This window comes from Hetaerina americana, unplaced genomic scaffold (assembly GCF_022747635.1).
Source record: "Hetaerina americana unplaced genomic scaffold, ioHetAmer1.1.p SCAF_1, whole genome shotgun sequence".
NCBI lineage: Eukaryota > Metazoa > Arthropoda > Insecta > Odonata > Calopterygidae > Hetaerina > Hetaerina americana.
In genome coordinates, this window is record NW_027286069.1 from 72,009,959 (window position 1) to 72,031,315 (window position 21,357).

Sequence of the window (21,357 nt, forward strand, 5' to 3'; positions counted from 1 at the left end):
CTAAGGAGGCATCCATTCGAAGTATACTGACTATCTTACTCTGTATATGATGCTTAACATTGGCGTATATTTACTGTACACACTTACTAATCTATATAATACTGAATACCAAATTTGTGTGTAACTCTTGCAAAGATTTCTTCTCTTTGAATGACTGATTAGATACCTTTTTAATTATATTCCTACAGTTTCCATTGTTTTTCATTTCTTTATAGGCTATTGCAAGATACAGGATTCACCTATTATGATGAAGCCACTACTATGGCTCTAAATGAATTACATGTGAAAGTACATCACTGAAGATGGATTGCAATCTCTTGCAATTATTTTTGGACATTCTCTTTCTTAAAGAAATTTTGCAGCAAAAGAAAAAAGCTTCGTCCACCCCATCTCTTTTAATTTTGTGAATGCTTTGGAAAAAATAACTTTGTAGCCAATACTAGACAGATGATGCACTGTTTTCTTTGGATGAATGGATACATATATTTTTAATGGTTTGGCTGAGTGGATCAGGAATTTTGTGTAAATAGATGTTTAACTTATATGTGACTGAACACGTTGATACTTGTTGGATGTGATTGTTGATCTAGAAAGAAATGTGGGCCCTGCCAAAAGTGAAGATATTTTATTCTATGATGTTAATTTGATTGTGAATATGTGATTTTGTGAACACAAGACTCTGTGTTTGTTGTCTGCTTGCAGCTAGGCAGACAGATTTTGTGATTACTGTTATATTTAGTGTCTGTGACTGTTTTAAAATTAATTATAAAAGTTTGGATTATCTTATCAATATTCTACAAATGATACTGACTGAAGCAGCTTAAGAATATTATTTTATTGAGAAGATATATTAACATGCTGCACTTAAATGCGATGCATTGCCACTTGCATGACCAAATTTATGGTGTTAATGGGAAATCATTAATAAGAGCAGAACTGGAGAAGTGTCAATTAGCATACAAAATGAATCAATGTCAAAGCCTGATCATGCTTTTGGGAGAATGTGGAATATAAAAGTGCCTCTATGACAGGTGCCAGTGGTAATGATTTGACGTTATTATTGCATGTCGATGATTAGAAAGAATTGAGATTGATTGTAATTAGATACGAGTCACCGTAATTGCTTGCCACTGGAATAGTAGCTTACGGTAATTGCTTTGTGCTTAAAAAATTATAAGTGTGTATGGTTTAGTATTTGTAAAACTGATGATAAAATATTATTTAAGCAATGGCTTATTAAAATTTCCTGTGTAAGTTAAAAGCCTCGAGAACAATTTTTCAGTCAAAAATCGGTATTTGAAGTTAACCTGGGGAAATGATTGGTTGCAAAGTTAAATGCATTGCCAATAATGGACCACAACTCTCAATTATCTTATGTGGCACCGTTAATCTTTTTTAGTGACAATTTTGACTGAAGGTTACCAAAATGATACAACTGAATGCACGAAGAAACCCCATCATGTGATTCCTAGCATTTATGGGTTGTATAACATAGTACTACGTAAAAACAAATTAATTGTATGAATTCCTTGATTTAACATTTACAAGTGTCCAAATGGGTAAATAGTTTATTTTGTACAAAGTATGAGAGGTGAAATGCTGAATGAACGAATTTTACTGTAAAAAGTGTAATGTTCTTTTGTGAAATATATCGAAACAGTAACGAGTGTTACTCTGTGTACGACTTCATTTTAACGGTAACAGAGAATGCCTTGAGTTGCTATAATTGTAGAAACAGGATTTTCTTGGAACATAACGATAACTTCGCCCCTACCTCGGTGAAAATAAATATTAACTTATCATTCTTAGTAACATTCAAACCTCAACCCAAGCGTTTTTCCCGCACATCGTGCTTCAGAATAAACAAGTGAAAGGGAGCGCCTGACCTCGCAAGAAGTGTGGGTGAGTAAAATATTTGCGCTTATCTGAAGAAACGAGAGAATTTTCGAAGGAAAAAGAGCTCAGCGCTTGTTCATTATAATAAAGGTATTTCATATATTTTCAAGTGCAATTTTTTAAATGGGAGATAACCGTGAATGTTTAGCTTAGCATGTGTGACAATTCAATACATTACATTATTTACGATAGCATGAAAATGGCGACCTGTTAGGAAATATTTTGTAGAGGCTGTTATTATCGTTAATAACTATTTGACTTCTTGATCTTTTGTTTTGCTTTATTTGTTTTCGGTTAGCAATTAATACTCTAGGCGATGACTGGAAATCGACTTTTAAGCCGTATAACTTATCCTGGTTATGGTCGAATAACGGGTTTGAAGTTTTCCATGGTGCATTGCAAAAATTCAGTGTAGCTTTGTTTAAATGCTGAAGTTCCTTCTTCAGTGGTTCTTAACAGCCATGGGGTATTGTTCTGTGACTTTCTAATGCAAAGTGAAACGGTAAACTGGTAAATATCTTTGTCGTATAATTGGTGACTATATTGAAACTAATGAGGTACCTAGTGATTTAATGAAGTTAAGGCACGATAATGTATGTACATTTTTACACTTGTTCATTTATTAGTTGCTGTTTTCTCTAGTCTGACGTTGCGTGTAGATTTTGCATCGGTATAGTTCTTAATATGGCATTTTTTAACATGAAAGATATAATTGGTGAAAAGCAGTTTCTATGTAGAAAATTTTGAAACAAAGTCGAGCATTATTTTGTATGTTTTGAATTTACAATATAAATATAATTAACGGGCGAATAATAATTCATTAAAAGTTAGGAAGTTGTTTTAATGGATCTAAATATATTACTGGCTAAGCATTTCTCTTGTGCTGATTCGTGAAAAACTTTTATGGGACTTAAATGAACGCCAATGTCGCTATTTTACTTTTTGGTCAACGTTTAACGATATTTTTCTCGTGTGTTCAGCTTTTTGGAAGCAATATTATTACGCATGTTAGTTTTTGTTGTAATTTGTTATTCACATATCCGCACTCATGTATTTTATTCATATCCTTGAACCTTGCGAATGTGTTTTCTTGTTTTCCATGGCCACTGCTTTAATGCATCCACGAATTTATAAGCATGTAGTTTTATTCTTTGAGACGCTTTTATTATTAATGCACTTCCTTGGTCATGATGTGGACAGTTTTTAGCATTCGTCGACAGTGTGGCAGAGGAATGCTAAAGAAGTCTCTTAGCCTATTATCACTGCAAAACATAAGATGCACGAGTTTTTCAATGCTTTGTTTTACTTAGTGTCCATAATGTAAAGCACGATAAGATATAACTATCCAATTTTATGAAACTGTCGATTTATTTATCATGTGAGGAAAATTGTTATGATATATGAAACATCTAAAATTGATTTTTATTTTCTTTGCTACTAGTGATAGTATGTTTTTAATGGCAATATTGTTGAATTAATGGTGTCAATAAATGAAAATGCGAACATTTGTTTGTAGTTTCATGGAGATTTTCAATTCGCGTGAATATTTTTTCATCAATTAACTCTATATTATATTTTCACGGTAACCTGAGAACATAATTTCTTTCTGAATTAATACATGTATAACCGCTGGCATTTATCTGACCAATAATACGTTGCATTTAGGCAGAAAGAAATGCTACATAGAGGGTGAAAGTGATGCCCAGAATGTTATATGATGGTGGCTTTATAGCAAAATAATGGGAGTCCATTAATTTTAAAACAAGGCTCTCACGTTTTTGTAATTTTTATTCGTGATGTTTTCTTATTTTCAAAAAATGAAAGCATAGAAATTTAAGAGGATGGTAAAAGTTATTCAGTCGTTTTTAAGTAATGGCTTATGTAGATTGTTGTGTGTATGTGCATTTGTGTTGTCTGGATATTTCATGTCCCGCATCTTTTTCACTGAAAGTGCTTGAATAAATTATCAGTCTGAAAATTTGTTTCATATGAATACATGATCACTTTTGTAAACTTTATTCATATGACAATTGCCTTGCTTGTATTCAGTACATAATATATCTAAATAGTGATGGGAAGTGTTTGAAAATTTGAGCGAGTACTTGCTGATAAAGTTACCAAATAAATATTGTTGAGCCATTTCTGTTAAAATTTAAGTACTAATGAGTATAATGGTCACCACTCATTTCATTCATGTTTCTATGTTAGGCTTATGAAACTTTGGTGAGGGAAGGAGCAACTAATAATAGTGCACCAATGTCAAATCACTATTTATTTATCATGGGAATATCTTCAGTGCTGGATAGGAAGTTGTGTTCTTAAGGTGTGGAGCAAACATAGATTGCACTGTTAGACTGGGAGTTAATTATTTCAAATCAGTTGCTTCCATTTGAGTGGTAAGAAATCATTAGATTAGAGTTATTGATTGAAAAAAAACTTTTGGCCATTGAAAAATTATAAACTCAACAAATAGTTTTAAATCTCATCAAGTTGTTTATATTGCTCCACAGCTGCAAAGTAATGCTTCAGCTGAAATAGTTTTCCTTTGCACCTGAACCATATTTATATAATTGGTGGGAGTAGACTACCAATGAAGTCCCCATTATTGGCCCAAAAAATATGTTGGTTTTACTAGTAATGCAAGATGACATAAAGTAATGCTTTTGTTTTACTCATAGTTTGTTATATTTTAATAATTAAATTATGGAATAAGTTTTTATTTCCTTGATGTCAGATGTGTGTCTACAGTAATAAAGACACCTATGCGAAATATAAAGGCATCTAAGGAGAGATACCACAGTTATGTTGGCTCTCTATTTATTCTACCACATGGTTGTCCTTATTAAATCTTTGGTAGATATCAGTGACAAGGTTAAAGCTATTGAACTATCAGAAGAAAAGTTGCAGAATCTTTTGGCTCACTTTAAGTTATAGATTGCAGAGTAAGGTTTGCTCTTCAATTTTATATCCTATTTTATTCATCAGTATATTTTGACTTAGGATTTGGCAACTTTTAACATTAGTGAAATAATGATAATGGTAATTCCTACCAACAATATTAGAATTCATTAGCTATGAATGAAAATATTTACTGTAATAATAATGAGTACATTTCAAATTTTGTGTGAGGTTTTTGCCATTTTAAAATGTTATAATTATTTCAATGTATTTTGTAAACATAACCTCTAGTGGAAGCACAGGGTGGCGGTGTACTACCTGCTGTTAATATATTGTTTTCAATTTTTACTTAAATAATGAAAGTTCTATAATATGCAATATTTTGGTTAGTTTTTAGTTGAAAGTATTTTTTTATATTTTTCCTAATGTCTTGGCTATTTTTATGCTGACTGCTCAGGCATTTGCGCACTATTTATCTGGCATTTCCAATTATTATTGAAGGATGAAAACTGCTATAATTGGAAAAATTATGTGGCTACACCATGTCAATTTCTTTAATGGGGTGTAGAAATTAATAGGTGAATCCTTCAGTGATTGGTGATTGTTATTTTGACTACATTGTTTACAAATATGCGTCTAGTGAATCTATTATCTAATTTATCATTTGATGGCTATGCCTCAAATTAGACTTCACTACATCTTGTTTCAACTGAGCTTACCGAGGAATAGGTCTTCCTGGGAAACCATAATTGGCACTGGGAAAGGAACTACCCTGATGTGTGAATTTCACATGCCATCAGGCTTAGTACTGGGTTAACTCTACCATCACCTACCAAACCGACCTTCCAGTTGAATACCGTGTTTATGGTTTTTTTATGTAATAAATTACTCCATTTGTTAAGAGTATATTTTTTGACCATTTATGTGTATTATCAAATTACTTTATTGTGACTTCAAAACGTTTTTCGGCATGTTAACTTCAAAAACTAAAGGAAAATGCACTTTTATTGTAAAATTGATTTGGTGCATAATAAACCGTCATTTCTTTTACAATTATTTTCAAAACCCAGTTCATGTTTGCTTGACTTGGCTGTAGTATAAGGGCTTAATTTTCATTTTATTTTATAAAAATGTTTCATTCATTTATCTTGCTCCATATGCACACTGACTTGAATTTTGATCAATGATGATGATATCAAAATTTAATTATTCATTAACTACTTTTAAGAGCCGGAATAAAATATTCTGACCTCAGTCCTAGTGACACTAGAAATTGTTGTGAGTCATGTGGTATGTCTTTTGTTAAGTGTTAGGTATTTTTAATTTATCCTTCAAGAAATAGATATATACAAAATTAAGTGTCTGATTTTAAATTTGGTATCGCTGCTACTTCTGCTGATTAAAATTTTCTATCAAGAAGGTCTCATTGTTTCATGTTGGTGTGAGCAACATTTAAGAAAACATAAGTCTTTCACAAAAATGCATTGTTTTTTCCTGATCATGTGATTGGTTTGGCTTTCTAAGGAAAACATATTCTGCTGCTTGATTATAGTTCTGTGTTCTTGTAAATCTATGATTCCACTCTTATAAAAATTGTTTTTCTTAAAAGAATGTTTTTATATGTGCAGTTGAATAAATTGATGGGGTTATAATACTGTTACTGTAATAGAGCAAACATATCATCTTTCTATTTTCTGCAGAATATTTTCTTCGTCAATTAACCGCAATCGGTGCTCAACTTCCAAGTCTGAAAAAAATTGTTTTTGACTTGTGAAGTCATTGTCAGTTAATGGTGTGTATGAAAAAATTAAAGGGTGAATTTTTTACTCTGTTTATAATGGGATTTATAAGATTTATATAGTTCTTATTTTCCAATCTGCCTCAGGTATACTGCATGTGACAGCATATAAGGCGTACTTTTTTCCAAAATTTAGGTTAATAAAATCACCAATGTCTTATATGTGAAGGTTCCACCTCCATGGGTTAATGTTCAATACTGAATGCTATTTTTACCCCATTTGGTCAGTACTACCTGTTTTGACTTCATTATATTTAGATAATTATAATTATCTATGAGGAAGTAATCTGGCCGGATGGCTTTCTGAGATCAGTGTCAGTTCCTATTCCGAAAAAGGTAAAGGCTACATCATGTGAGGACTACAGGACAATAAGTTTGATATCCCACACAGCTAAAGTTGTTCTCAGGATCATAGACAAAGGATAGAGAGTAGGGCAAATGATTACTTAGGGGATGATCAGTTTGGATTTAGGAAGGGGAGAGGTATGCATCATGCCATTGCAATAATGAGATTATTAATCAAGAGGAATATAGAATACAACCAGGAGGTATTTGACTGTTTCGTCTTTGATTTCGAAAAACCATTTGATAGAGTGAATTGGGAAAAACTAATGAGTATATTAAAGAAAATAGGAATAGATTGGAGGGATAGGAGGCTAATCCGCAACCTGTATATGTCGCAGACTGCTCAGGTGCAAGTGGGGAACGGGGAGTCCGGATGGGCAGTGTTAGTAAGAGGTGTAAGGCAGGGTTGCCCATTATCATCGTTGCTGTTCAACCTGTATGCAGAGGAAATGATTTAAGAGGCATGGGAAGAACTGGAGGTAGGAATGAAAGTCGGCGGGGTTTCTTGAAATCAGTTAGGTTTGCTCATGACCAAGCTTTAGTTTGTCAGTCAGCCAAGGGGTTGCAAGCATTGCTGAGTGAATTGGAAATTCAGTGCGACAGGTATGGGATGAGAATCAATATGAATAAAACAATGGTTATGAGATTTTCTAGAAAGAAAAAGGCTAAGCTTAACATTAAAATAGGAGGGCGAAAACTAGAGCAGGTAGAACAGTTTATGTATCTCGGAAGTATTTTGGACCAACACAGTCAAAGTAGTAGGGACGTAAGGAGAAGAATTGCACTAGGCAAAGAGGCTTTCACAAGTAGGAGGGAGTTGATGACAGGGACGTTGAGTAAGGATATTAAGAAAAGACTCGTAAAAACTTTGATATGGAGCATAGCTATGTATGGCGTGGAAACGTGGCCATTGAAGCAGGAAGATAGATGTAGATTGGAGGCTTTTGAAATGTGGGTGCGGAGAAGAATGGAGAAGGTGAAATGGACAGAGAAGAAAACAAATGAGGAAGTGCTTGGTATGGTGGCCAAAGAGAGGGGTTTGTTGGGAGAAATCGTATGGAGGCAGGAAAAATGGATGAAGGGCATAATGATCGGCAGTGGGATGCTGAAGACTGTGATAGAGGGGAGAATGTTAGGCAAATGAGGAAAGCAAAGGAACAGGATAGGGATGTTGGATGGGCTGAAGGGAGGAAGGAAGTACTCAAGAGATGAAGAGGGACCTGATGTAAAGTAGGTTGCTGGATTGTGTTTTGTTTTGAGTCACAAAATATTTATATGGCAGTTGTGTCCATCCAAAAACCTACCTTAACCGGTAGATTACCTTATAATAATAATAATTTACTTGTATATAATGCAGTTAATTCTGGAATAACTGTTTTGCAGATTCTTTGTGCTATTCTATTCCCAGCACCTTGAAATTTTAATGAATTACAGTCATGAAGATAGTTTGTTGCTTTGAAATTTTGATATACTTTTAAAAAAATACAAGTTTGAAATATCTGGGCTTCGTCAAAAGTTTCTCATTTCACAAAATCAAAAAGTGACAATAGTATTTAATGTTTTAATGTAAACATTTTTGTGTTATCCTTGCTTTCCCATATTGTTTACTCTAATGCACTAGCCCTGAGAATTCCATAATCCCCTTTAAAGTGAGCAAATACATAGTTTTACTATGCAAAAAATTAGTCATTAACTGTGATGTATTTTTTTAATCAGTATCGTATGGTGAATATGAATCCGTATCAGTCATCCCTTTTCATTGTTTATCTTTTGGCTATCATTTGTTTTTATACATTATTAATAACTATCTACCCTGCATTATTTTATTAAGTATCTTATGATGAATATGACCCATATCAGCAATCCTTTGTTAATATTCGCTCTTCTTCAGTCATTCTTTTTCCTCACTACGTGATTGGTTTAGCTTTAAGAGGAAAATACATTGTGCTATTTACGTGACCATAGTTCTGTGTTATTGTAAATTATAATTTCACTCTTATGAAAATGGCGGAAAAATGGAAAAAATGCTAAAAAAAACTTGAAATAATAAAACAGAATGAAGGAGTGTTTCATAGTGTATCATAACCATATTTTACTTGTATTTCAGTTAGCTGTGTATTTTGATTATTTATGCTTTGTCATTCATCCATTGGCTTGGATAACCGTGAAAATTTACCGTTGTGTTAGCTGTCAAGTTTTTTCAGAACTACATTTGTTTTACTCATGAGCATATTATGCCCACCATATAACTCAATGCAGTTAAATAAATGTTAATTAGACTAGAAGAGGGCATCGTCTTTGTAATTTCAAGATCAATTGTTGTGTTATTTTGAAATATTTATTTTTATTAGTCTCTTATTACGATATTAAATTTAAAAAGTAATTATGCTTCTGTATAATCATTTTCTAATATCTTTGGGACACAAGGCTTTACCTAAGTTCTATTTGGCCATAGAACTGCAGGACTTTGCAGGGACCAACTAGGATGTAGTAGGTGAGGTGTAACCTCTCAAAAAGTCAGTCACTCGTAGACCCATGTGTTCACTTCTTGAATCTGCAAGATATGTTACCAAAGCTCCATTGCCTTCATTTGCTTGATTTCCCCTACTGTTTTTATATGTTTTATCAGTTCCCATTTTACGTGCTTCCTCGATCATCTGATTTCCAGATTTCCATTGTTTTTCTAATATATTTTAAGATTGCATTTCTTTATAACGATCGCCTATATGCACTGAGCATGTTGTTTTATAGTATGGTTTACCTATATCTTATATTTGGAATGGAAAATTAATGTAGGGAAGGGAAATGGAAAAAAAATCTAAAAAATATTGAAAATGATAATTTTGACCAATTTAATTTTTTCAAAAACATCATTTCTGGGCACCCTATCCATTGTAATTTGGGAACATGTCAGAAATTTGACATTTTTAAAGCTCTTAGGTCCTTTCCATTAAAATAATTTGGTGGAGTGGATTCCCTGTCATCTACCTTAATGTAATTAATGCAAATTATCAGAAGTCATTGAGCACTAGAAATATTGAGAAAGCTTGTGTAAATAATAGTGCTTGCTCCCAAAGAAATATTTATTAAACACAACCAAAAGGTCATGTGATATTTGCTCATGCTCATAATTACATACCATTTTTCAATGCATGGAAAATCTCTTCTTGAGGGTGCGGATAAATTTCACTATATAAGCAGTGGTGTATTTAGGTAATTGGTAAGAGTAGGCATGGAATATTCCAGTCTCCTTTATACAATTGATAATGCATTTTCTTTATGTGTATTTTACTTGACAAACATGTTATCCATTTCTAACGCACCATTGTATGTCCTGTTGTTAATTGTGAATTCATAGCATTTGGGTCATTATTTAACATTCCATCATGGGAGTAAAATTTAATGAGCCCTATTTTTGGGAAAGTAAACTTTGGCCTTAGAGAGGTTTGATGGTCATGAAAATTCGTTGAATTGCTAAGAAATTATTCATTTTTTTAGTCAAGTTTTCCAAAACCAGCTAAATTTTTAAAAATTCAGAAATAATTGTTGGGTGAATAGTTTTGTATTCATAATACATATATTTCAATATTCAATTTTTAAAAACCTGTTTATTAAGATTGTGCTATTGTGGTGTTTGTTATAATCTTCTTAGGCAGCAGTTGGAAACTTTTTTTATTTCACATTAGCTGATTGCTCAAATTCTATGGCACAACAATGTTGTATTTTTCCTATTGTCTTGGAACCAATTCTAATGTATGTTACTATAATTTGAATCATATAATTCTCTTACTGTGATAAAATATCTTGCAGCAAGGTACTTAGGTTGAGCATTGGTGGTTTAGAGTAATAAGTACATTAGATTATAAAATTTACACTTATTGATAATTTGCCCTGAAACTGAAATTTTGACTTAGAAATTCATGAACGACTGCATTGTGATTATTAGACAAGTTTATTTTCTTATTAGAAAAATTGTTGGTGCACCTCAAAATTATTCCTCATCACTATTTGGACATAACATTGTAATACCAAAGAATTTCATGCTGTATGTAGATGAATCCATAAAAATATGAGATTGGCTATTCCTTTATATTGAGTGTTTGGATTTTCCAAATTAATATTAGTTTGCATTTATGGGTTAATTAGTATCAAGATAATCTGAAATTTTGGGGGCTTCAAAGGAACAAGCTAGAGTAAAAAAATGAACGTATGGAACTTCAATATCTACTACTTAAAATTTATGTTTACTTTAAATTCATTGTATGTGTACCCTTGTATGTATGGATATCCTGAAGTTATTTGCAGTGCAGACAGCTTAATCTTGCTTATATTTTACCTTTAACAGAATTTTCTGGGAATAAGTTGAAAGATTGATGCTTCATATATATTAAAAACAGAAATGTTATTTCTGTTGACCCTAATAAACTTCTCTCTTGGATCGACAGCTAGTAAAACAAACTACGTCTTCAGTGGTTGCATTCTTGTACTGTTGGTACATGGAGTACATTAGTGTGTAAAAAAAATACTAAGTGATTCTCCATTAATGCAATAATTGTTAATGTAAATTACATTTAATTGTGTATCATTAATTTACATGATTAGTTTAAGGGCAATACCTTAGGTTTTGGTAAGGTATAAAATTGAGACCTTTAGAATGTAAAATACCAGGAATTTTTCTTTCTATCAAATCAACATTTTTATGTATTGGTATTTGCATTCATACTTGATGTGTTGGCAAAAATTAGGGCCAGCTTGTTGCAGATTGTGGCTATAATTGAAGGGCCTTTCACATTCATGCAATGTAGCGATTAGTAGAATTAGTGGATGTAGACAAATTTGGAAAGAGCACATAATTAAATTGTCAAATTTCCATTTTTATTGTTCTAATTACATAAAATATTGAAATAGTAATGCAACATGAATTTCACCTAACAGGGTACCGATGAATTATCAAGTCATTGTTTGCTGCTATCCAAGCTGGTCTTACATCAACCAACACACGGCTTGTGCCAACAATGGAGGCACAGGCTCACGACCTAATTGGTCGCAGAGAATATTCCAGGGCACTGGAATTACTGAATCAGTGTTTAACATCTCTGCCCAAAGGAGGCACCATTCCCTCTGAGACAGCCCGGCTTCTCCTAGCTCGATCAGAATGTTGCCTTGGATTAGGGAGGCATGAGCTAGTCGTCTCAGATTGTAGGAGGCTTCTGCGTTTGGAAGGGAGTGCACCACTTAGATTAAGGCAGAGGGCATTCGGGGGAGGTAAGAGGAAAAAGTGGTTTATTTGTAGAAATGTCCTATTATTTCAGGGAGTTGATTATTAAAAGTATTTGTTATTGTAAGTGTTTTAAAAATAATCTGGGTTGAATTCCTGAACAAAATGTGGGCTTGTGTTTTGATGACCCAGAGAATGTGTTGTTCCATTTCTCTTTCTGAATGCTATATTGTTAGGAGTATGGATGGTACCATGTTTCTTAAGCATAGTCTTTTTTTTATGCGTAAGGTTTTATGTGAAATGGAAAGCACTGTAAAAGTCCTTAGTGTGGCATCAGATTACATACAAAAATTGATATTTTAGTACATATAGTTTGATCCTGTGCTGCTGTAGCATAAAATTCCTTCAGACACATTCAGTTGCACTAAACCTTTATTTGCATGTAGCATGCATGTTTCTCTTGGGGTATTATAATTTAAATTAATTCTTATGTTGATTTAATTTATAAATTCAATCTTTTACACGTTTATATATATATATTTATTATATGTATATATACATATATATATATATATATATATATATATATATATATATATATATATATATGTGTATATATAAGGGGTAGAGAGTTGGAATACTGACCGGGGGCCTGGGTTCAATTCCCGGGCAAGCCTCCCTGGGCACCTGCAGCTCCACCCAAGCTATATGATTTTTTGGGTACCAGATTTTCCTGATAAACCATAACCGACACATGGAAAGGAACTGGCCCCCCTACCCTGATTTTTGAATTTCACACATCTTAAGGCTTAGTACTGGGTGAACTCTATCATCACCTATCAAACCAACCTTATGGTTGATTACTGTGTTTATGGTTTTATATGTGTGTATATATATATATATATGAAATCATTAAATTGATATTAAATTTAATAATTGATAATAGTTTTTAGTAACACCATGTGCTTGGCCATTAAGAATTTTAAAATATTTAGTAACGTTTAAATGTATAAGCATCTATTGGAAATATGTATTTACGATATTTAATATTATATTACATGCTAAAAGTCATGATTTGGTGAAAAACCGGAGAATGTTGAAGCTCTTGTGACAAAGAATTATTAAAATGCAAAGAATTTTTACCAGTTTATGCTTGTGTATTAAATAATGCATATCATTATAGCACATCTTGAGTGTGTTTATGTAACTTCATTACTCATCTTCTTGTTAGTGCACTTTGAAATGTGTGGTAATGAGGAAATGTTAAACTCATATGATGAAAATACTTTTGCTTTGCAAGATAATGGTTTCTAAGTGTAATGTATGTCCATGTATGGTAATTATTGTGTACATGAAATTATTTTTGCAAATGTATTTACATTTGATGATTTTATGTGGGCAATATGCGAGTTTTATGAGGGCAATACAGTATTAAAATAAATTCCAAAGAAACTGCGAGAGATGCCGCAGATGCCATTTACCATATTAAAATAAGGTATTTTCATAGGATTGTGAACATTTCATGTGATCTATATTAAATAGTTTTCCCAGAATCATCTAGACCCTGTCAGTATTTCCTGCATGGACTTTAAACATATTGTAATGTGTAAGGGAATGACAGTTCTTCAGTGATAACCCTCCAGCAGTGGTATTGAATTAACTCTTTAAGTACTGTTTACTAATGGCATCCTTTTGCATGCTTGCAGTGAATATTATGCCCACCAAATCAAATGACTGGTTATCAACTTATTACTCTTGTACTTAGCCCAAAGATGTATGCAGTACTGCAGCTCATTATGAATTAAATGCAGATATGTCAAGGATTGAATTCTTATGCTCTTCTCCAGGTTATATATCATGAAATTTGCATCAAACTGTGAAAAATTCTTCCTGTAATCAATTGAGGTCATGGTGAAATCCTTAGAAAAAGTGTGTTGTTTGGAAAGTCTGGAAGACATGGAACAAAATTCCCCAGATAATTTTTAATTTTTTTAACCACAAGACTCCATTCTATCTATTTTAGGGCACTGTATTAGCATATGCTCCCAATTAACTCTTCCCCATTGCACTCATTCATTTTGCATCCATTTCAGGCCAGCTGGATAGTCGAGGGAGTGAATCTGTAGAGAGTGATGACCGTATATGTACAAGGGCGCGGAGGAGGCTCGTGCACTCCCTCTTGTCTCTGAGGCGCTATGCAGAGGCTGAGGCAGCTGCACAGGAGTGGGTGGCTAGTGGAGGAGGGAGTGGTGAGGATGGGGAAGAGGAGGGCGAAGCCGGGAGAGTGCTTGAAAGACTGAGAGCAATGCTGGGCACCACTACAATTGCTCCTAAAGGGGCAGTGGCTCCATCGAAGGTTTGTGAGATGCATTGCATTTGGGTGGACTAAACTTCCATTGTTTTCTTTTTATTTCAGTTGTTTTTCTTTATGCCAAAGGTGCTTGTAACTATGTGACCTCCTCTGTCATTCACCCAGATTTATTCAGGAAGGACATGTTAAGTGGTAATCAGTACTCAATATCTTTTACAGTGAAGTCAGTTTGACCTCTTTAGAGGGGAAAGAGAAACAGAACCTTTCAATATGTGTGTTAGCAAGTGGTAAGGTATTTTTCTGAAAAGAAGTGCATAATGTGTTGCAGTGAGCAAATTTGAATTAGCCTCCTTGGCTGGGTATTGCTATGCGGTCTTAAAGCTGTGTTCATTGTTCAGTCTTATCAAGCATGGACTTCAACGCAAATTCTAACTTCCTACTACAATAATTTGAATTTAGTCGAACTGTAGTCACTTAAGAATGCCTAGATTCATTGTGTACTGAGCTAATTCTAGTTGTGTTGGAATCCCAGGAAATAAGGTTAAAATTTGCTTAGAAACCACAATTCTTAAGGAAAGGCATTTTTGAAATAGTATTTTTCATTCTTGGAAAACATGCATGGTGAGATATCATTGTAATGTTCCTATGCAATGCAGCTTTCAAATCTGATGCTAGAAGTAATTAGATAAATTTTATTCGATTGTTGAATCAAAACTCTTGATGCCCTAAGAAAGAATATTTTAACCAATATTGGTAATGGCTATCTTTTCGGTTAGTCTTTCGTCAATTATGAGGTCATTCTAAATAGTAGTATTTTGTGCACAGCATGCATACAAAGTAGATATCAGTAGTTATTTAGGAAATATAAAGCTGTAGGAATTTTGTTAGGTCTCCATAATTTGAGACAAAATAAAGCCATTTGCTTCCTCCATTTTCAAATTTTACTTTTGATGACTTTTTTGTTACATTGATTCAAGAGTCCCTGGAAAGGAAATGCTTCTTATTAGATTTTACAGTCCCTGCATCTGAATGGTACGAAGCATTTGGTCTTTGTCACTCCTACCCTATTCTCTGCCCTTTTTTCTGCATATGACCTTCCACCCAGTTACCTATTTTCTTCTCTCTAATTACCACTTGAGATAAAGAATGAAAAATGTATCAATCCCTCAGTAAAAGTTATTGAAGTTTCTTCATGGCGAACCGTTAGTAAATTTCTTCATTTGTACCACAGTTCTTAAGTGCCAATTCTGATGTTTTTATTTAATGTCTCTATTATATTTGCCATTTATTGCATTTGTGTGTTATTCTGCTATTGCTTACGTTGATGTGCCCTGTATTTGTGTATAAACTACAAATATCTGGGCTAATAAATATGTAATAATAATGGAAACCATCCATGTCCCACCCATCATCTTTTCTGATTTTTAGAGCTTTGTGTGATGGCAATGTAAGTAAGTCCAAAAACTTTTTTTTATGTGGTAAGAGATTCCAACTACACCAAACTCAAATTAATACTATGTAGATGAACTAGAGTTGCACAATATCATTCTTTTCCATAAATACACTGGAATCCTGATACAGTAACACACTAAGTACCCTGCGTGGTGAATAATTAGTATGATAAGAAGATTATTGTTTTATAAAATTCCTCACTTAATTAGTGACTTTTTCACCCCAAGTGACGAGGTAAGGGGCAACGTGGATTGATTGCATGCCTGATATTTCAGTTTGTGCTTAGCACTCATTCCGCTAGCATCTTAGTGTTGCTAACGATCCAACATGTTAACTCATTTCTGTTCAGACGTATTGTTTGTTATTTTTATGCAAAGTGTAATAATATTTTGTTCATAGTTTAAAAATGTCCCCAAATAAAAAGCTGCAAGATTCAGCCATAAGAGAATAAAAATAACCATAGAAATGAAAAGAAAAATCATTGAAAAGCGAGAGTGTAATGAAAGCATGACTGGTCTAGTTTACCCATGAAATCATTATGTTGACATTGATTTTTTTGATTGTTCTCCAGATCAAGGACAAGGTAAAGGTGGTGATGGATGCTTCAAAGGGAGTGACGAGAATATCTACTCAATGACTATATATTCTCCATGAAATTGAAAGATTGCTTTTCCTATGGGTAAACAAAAAGCAATTGCATTGCAATCCTTTTAAGGAAAATGGCATTTGTGTAAGGGTGAAAATGATTTTCACCTCTTTAACCCTTTGCACTCGGGTGCTTTTTTCTCGATTGCCTTAGTCTACTCGGGATTCAATTTTTTAAATACCCCAAATTAGCTAAGCGTGGCACTAGAATGAAAAACTGGAGTTTCTTTTCATACAAACTTATTTATTTGGATTTTTTGACATTATTTTGATAGCTTTATTGATAAAGCATAATTTAAACTATAATTTTTCATGGTATGATATTTTTGGAAGCATTCACCAACATGAAGACCTGGTTTACATTCTCACGTCTCACAGATATATATCGTCTCTCTTCTTCCTCCTTTGATTTTTTGGTTAGAGCAAACCGCAAAATCTTTATGTTTTTTGTTAGGGTCAGGTGTGAATATATGGAGTTTACCATCTAAATGTTGCTCTATGTTTGTGGATGGTAATCTAACCCTGGACGTTTGTGTACCATCTCGGAATTCTCCAAAGAGATTGTGTACTAGTTTCCTAACAAATTTCACATGCGAGATCGGTTTTTCATTTTTTCTTTGTTGGCATTCTTTATACCATATAAATGAATTTACAACACTGACCTGAAGCCCCCAGAAAAACAATTTACGCCACCATTTTAGAGTTCATCTCATCCCACCTCATGAAACAGCTGCTTTCTAGTTCTTTGGAATACTTATCCATCGTGAGAAGGGGAAAATCGTTCAGAATGAGCAACTACTAGCTGGCAAAGCATTCGTTCAAAGGGAAAGCATCTGTTGTAAGAGAACCCTCTGTCATTAGGGAAAACACCTGCGTTATGCTTCTAGAAACGTAAGTAAACCTCGGAGACTAAGATAAAGAAGGTTTTTTTATCACAGGAGGATGATGCAACCTCAAAAAAGTACGACTCCAGGAAAAGGCCTAAGGTTCGTGTTTTACTATGAATATAATAGATCATATCTTGGACCCTCCTACTCAAGATTCCTGACTATGCAATAGATAGGAAAAGAGCAGGAAGAATGTTTGATGAGACAGCGGACACTAGGAAGAAAAGGAAACGAAAGAGTCAAAACTAGAAAGCAATGAACTAAGGATCAGCTGACTGAGGTAACTTTACATTCTTGCGATCTTTTTTCAGTCACCGATAATCTCTAAAAGACATTGCTTTACATTTAGCTGACTTCCAAATAATAAAAAGCAAACAATACAAATGAAAAAGAACTTACAACACAGTAAATAGATTACAAAAAACATCTGCGTAGGTGGTGGCATCCTTTGGGAGACGGCATTTATGTCGACGACGACATCATGGGTCGATACTATTCATTTATAAAACAAGCCATGCTCTTAATTAAGCTTTAAGTTTCCTTTTCCTTTCATGCAGATGATTACAAGAAAAGTTATTGGAAAAATAGACAAAAATCCCAATTCCCCTTGCGGTGAAACTCCGTGTCGAGTGTGGCTCGACATGCGAGCTGCTGCCATTGCTTACCGTGTCGAGTCACACTCAACATCAGAGTGCAAAAGGTTAAGGAGATGCCTGGATCATCAGAAACCAAAAAAGAAGTATTTAATGGAAGCCATTGGTGGTTTGATATGTTTAAGAGAAGAAGCAGCATCCACAACATTGTGAGGCACAATGAAGCTGTGAGCTCCAACTCAAAAGAATCAGAAAACTTCATTGGTGACTTCAAGAAACTGTAGATTCAGAGGGTTAGCTGCTGCAACAGGTTTCAAATTGTGATGAAATGGGTCTCTAAAGAAGATGCTGGAGTGAAACTTATATACATGTAACAGCCAAGGATATTGCATAGCCTGGTTACAAGCCAATGAAAGACCCTCTCATGCTGCTATTTTGTGCCAACAGAAGCAACAGTTTGAAAATTAAAATCCTGCTTGTTTACCATTCTGAATCACTGTGAGCCTTCAAGAAGTGTCAAATGCAAAAGAGCAGGCTGAATGTGATGTTGAGGTCATGAAAAAGCATGAGAAACTGTTCCATCTACATTGAGAAGCCTCACCCAAATAAGGTTATACATGCTACAAATTTATTTCATGATAATTCTTTGTTGCATTTACGAAAAATTTTGAAGCATCAGCAAAAATAATGTCTGCCGGCAACTTTCTACCAAAAAAGGAATTAGAATTGTGTATGATTAATAATAAAATAAATATTATGATTCTTTTCTGTTTTTACAAATCGAATTTGTGTTCCTGGTTGGTTAATTCCACATTAGAAGCAAAGATGATGATGATGGTTCTAAATCTTAAGCAATGTAGATATATTTTCTTTGAATAAACCTTGTGCATAATTTTTTTGTCATGGGATGCAATATCGCATTTTAAATTAATTTATATGTGGAATCCTGTGTTGCTTAATATGTGTTTCCCTTTACGAGAAAGATTCCGGAACAAATTTTGCTCATTGTGCAAGATTCTACTGTATTGCCGTATGCCTAACATGTACATTTTTAATAGCAAGGCCTACCTATTGCTTTCCACATTAGTTATTCAATATGCTGAATGGTTGAACATGTTCCAAAAATCATAATTATAAAATTGCATCAGTAAAAATGATCAAGTTCCAGTATTTTCTACCATCTCAGCCTACCATTTCATAAGGTGGTTCATGCCTTGTTCCATTTCCACAGTCCTTCATTTCAGACAAACCTTGGCACCATCATTGCTTGTAAACTGATTCAAATTGAAATCTTAAACATTTTACATTTTTGCTTTTATTATCGTCGTGTTTATCAGCTACAGATAGTAGTAATTTTGTGCCAGATATATGACTACAGTTATGACGTGACAAAATCCACTATGCCATCCATACACTGTTGCAAGACATCTTCGGGCTCTTGTAAATCCAGGGATGAGAATTCTGCATCTTTAAAATTTGCTAGCTAATAAGTTATTATGAAATCCCTATAGATAGTGCAGGGAACTTAATGTAGCAATGTGGAATTTTTCAGGATTCTGCACTCTTGCTGGTCAAGATTTTACTGGTTATAGCCTAAGTTTTGGATTCATTATTCTTCAACAGGTGAAAGCATCTGCGGCTGCCAGTGCTGCGTGGAACCGTACCACCAGGAATCAACATCCACAACGTGTTGCTGCCCCTGTAGTTTTAACCTCTGGTGCTCGAAGAACTCCCCCGACAGAGGGAATTACACGTGTCAGCATGAATCAGAGTAATAACAATGGTGAAGGGAACAGTGTTTCTCAGCCAACAGTGAATGGTTTTCACAGGGATGGGGATGATGGGAGTGGGGGTGAGGAGGAGAGGGAAAGTGGACAGAGTGGTGAGAGGCACAAGAATAGTGGTGGTGATCAAAATGAAAGACGGTCCTTTGGCTGCCCTTATTGTCGAATGTCCTTCGAGGACCAGCCTGCGTTGGCGAGACACTGCCGTGGGGAAGCACATCAAAGGTCGGTGGCATCAGATGAGGGTCAAGAGTGGCAGTATCGACCTCCACCAAGAGGAATATCGCTCAGGTGAGAGTATTTCCAGTATTTATGATTGCAAATTCTGTTTTGTAATTGTGACAAATGGTAGTGTATGGAATTATCAGGGAACCACAGTTTCTCTTGCATGTTTTGCAAACAGTATGATTTGGAATGTTTTACAATACATATTATACTTTTCTTAGAGAACTGGGTGAGTTACTAGAGAGATTTGAAAAGATAGTGTCTCGTGGACTGTCGAGCTTAAGAATACCATTAATATTTTTGTGCTCTAAGTCAACCGAAATGTGTCCTCTCTTATTGCAGCAAAATCCTGATTTAGTGCTACCATAGGGATACCATTCTTCTGCAAAAAATCTTTAAATCTTCTAATAACATCAAAAGCCAGGCTGTGAAATCAATGGATCATCAATACTATGGAAAATTTTAATTTTGTTACATAAAACATATCAGTTATGCTTTTGATGCTGTTGGCGTAAGCTAAACCTCTTCCTAGAAGAGTTATTCATGTGTTATACATTCTGATGTAAATTATAGTTACCCTTGAAAAGATTTGTAAAGTTCAAGCCTAGTGGGAAGGTAGCTCGTGCCAGATGCCCGAGTGCGTCAACAACAGACAAAAACATTGATGAAGTGAAGAAAATAGTGTTGGCCAATCGTCGAATCACCATTAGAGAAGTTGCTGAGAATCTAAACATACCGATTGGCTTGTGCCATTCGATTTTTACCAACGATTTGGGCATGATTTGGGTCGCCTTGTAATTCGTCCCGAAATCGGTCAATTTCGGCCCAAAACAGCAACCCATTAACATTGCTAATGAGGTGTTGGCCTCTTTTTGGGATGACCCAAATTGCTCTGGAGGGTCATAACTGGTGACGAATCGTGGGGTTATGGTTATGACGTGGAAACTAAAGCTCAATCATCCCAATGGAAGCTGCAGCACGAGCCAAGACCGAAAAAGGCGTGCGAAGTTCGGTCAAATGTGAAAATTTTGCTTACAGTTTCTTCGATTGCAGGGGCGTTATACTAAAAATATTATGAGTTCTTGCCACAGGGTAGAATGGTAAATTAGGAACATTACTTGCAAGTTATGGGTAATTTGTGCGAAGCAATCCAGCACAAATGCCTGGATTTGTGGAAGAACAAAAATTAGCTTTTGCACCATGACAACGCCCGTGCTCACACATAGTTACTTGTGTGCGAATTTTTGGCCTAAAACAACACACTAATGATGCCGCAGCCACCGTACTCCCCAGATCTGGTCCCCA

General features: G+C 34.5%; 2 protein-coding genes across 4 annotated transcripts in view; both read left to right on the forward strand.

Annotated features, from left to right (window-relative positions):
* The window catches only part of Tmep (Transmembrane endosomal protein), a 151,507-nt gene extending 149,835 nt beyond the window's left edge, over positions 1–1,672 (forward strand). For both annotated transcript variants that reach the window (XM_071591272.1, XM_071591275.1), the window contains one exon: positions 216–1,672. The gene's annotated coding sequence lies outside the window, so the exon portion shown is untranslated. The remainder of the gene's footprint in view (positions 1–215) is intronic.
* Positions 1,673–1,886: 214 nt separating this feature from the next.
* Positions 1,887–21,357, forward strand: part of Helz (Helicase with zinc finger) — a 73,112-nt gene continuing 53,641 nt past the window's right edge. For both annotated transcript variants that reach the window (XM_071591277.1, XM_071591278.1), the window contains exons 1-4: positions 1,887–1,986; positions 11,873–12,202; positions 14,249–14,511; positions 19,667–20,118. In XM_071591277.1, coding sequence (XP_071447378.1) covers positions 11,953–12,202; positions 14,249–14,511; positions 19,667–20,118 — 965 coding nt within the window. In that variant the 5' untranslated portion in view covers positions 1,887–1,986; positions 11,873–11,952. The remainder of the gene's footprint in view (positions 1,987–11,872; positions 12,203–14,248; positions 14,512–19,666; positions 20,119–21,357) is intronic.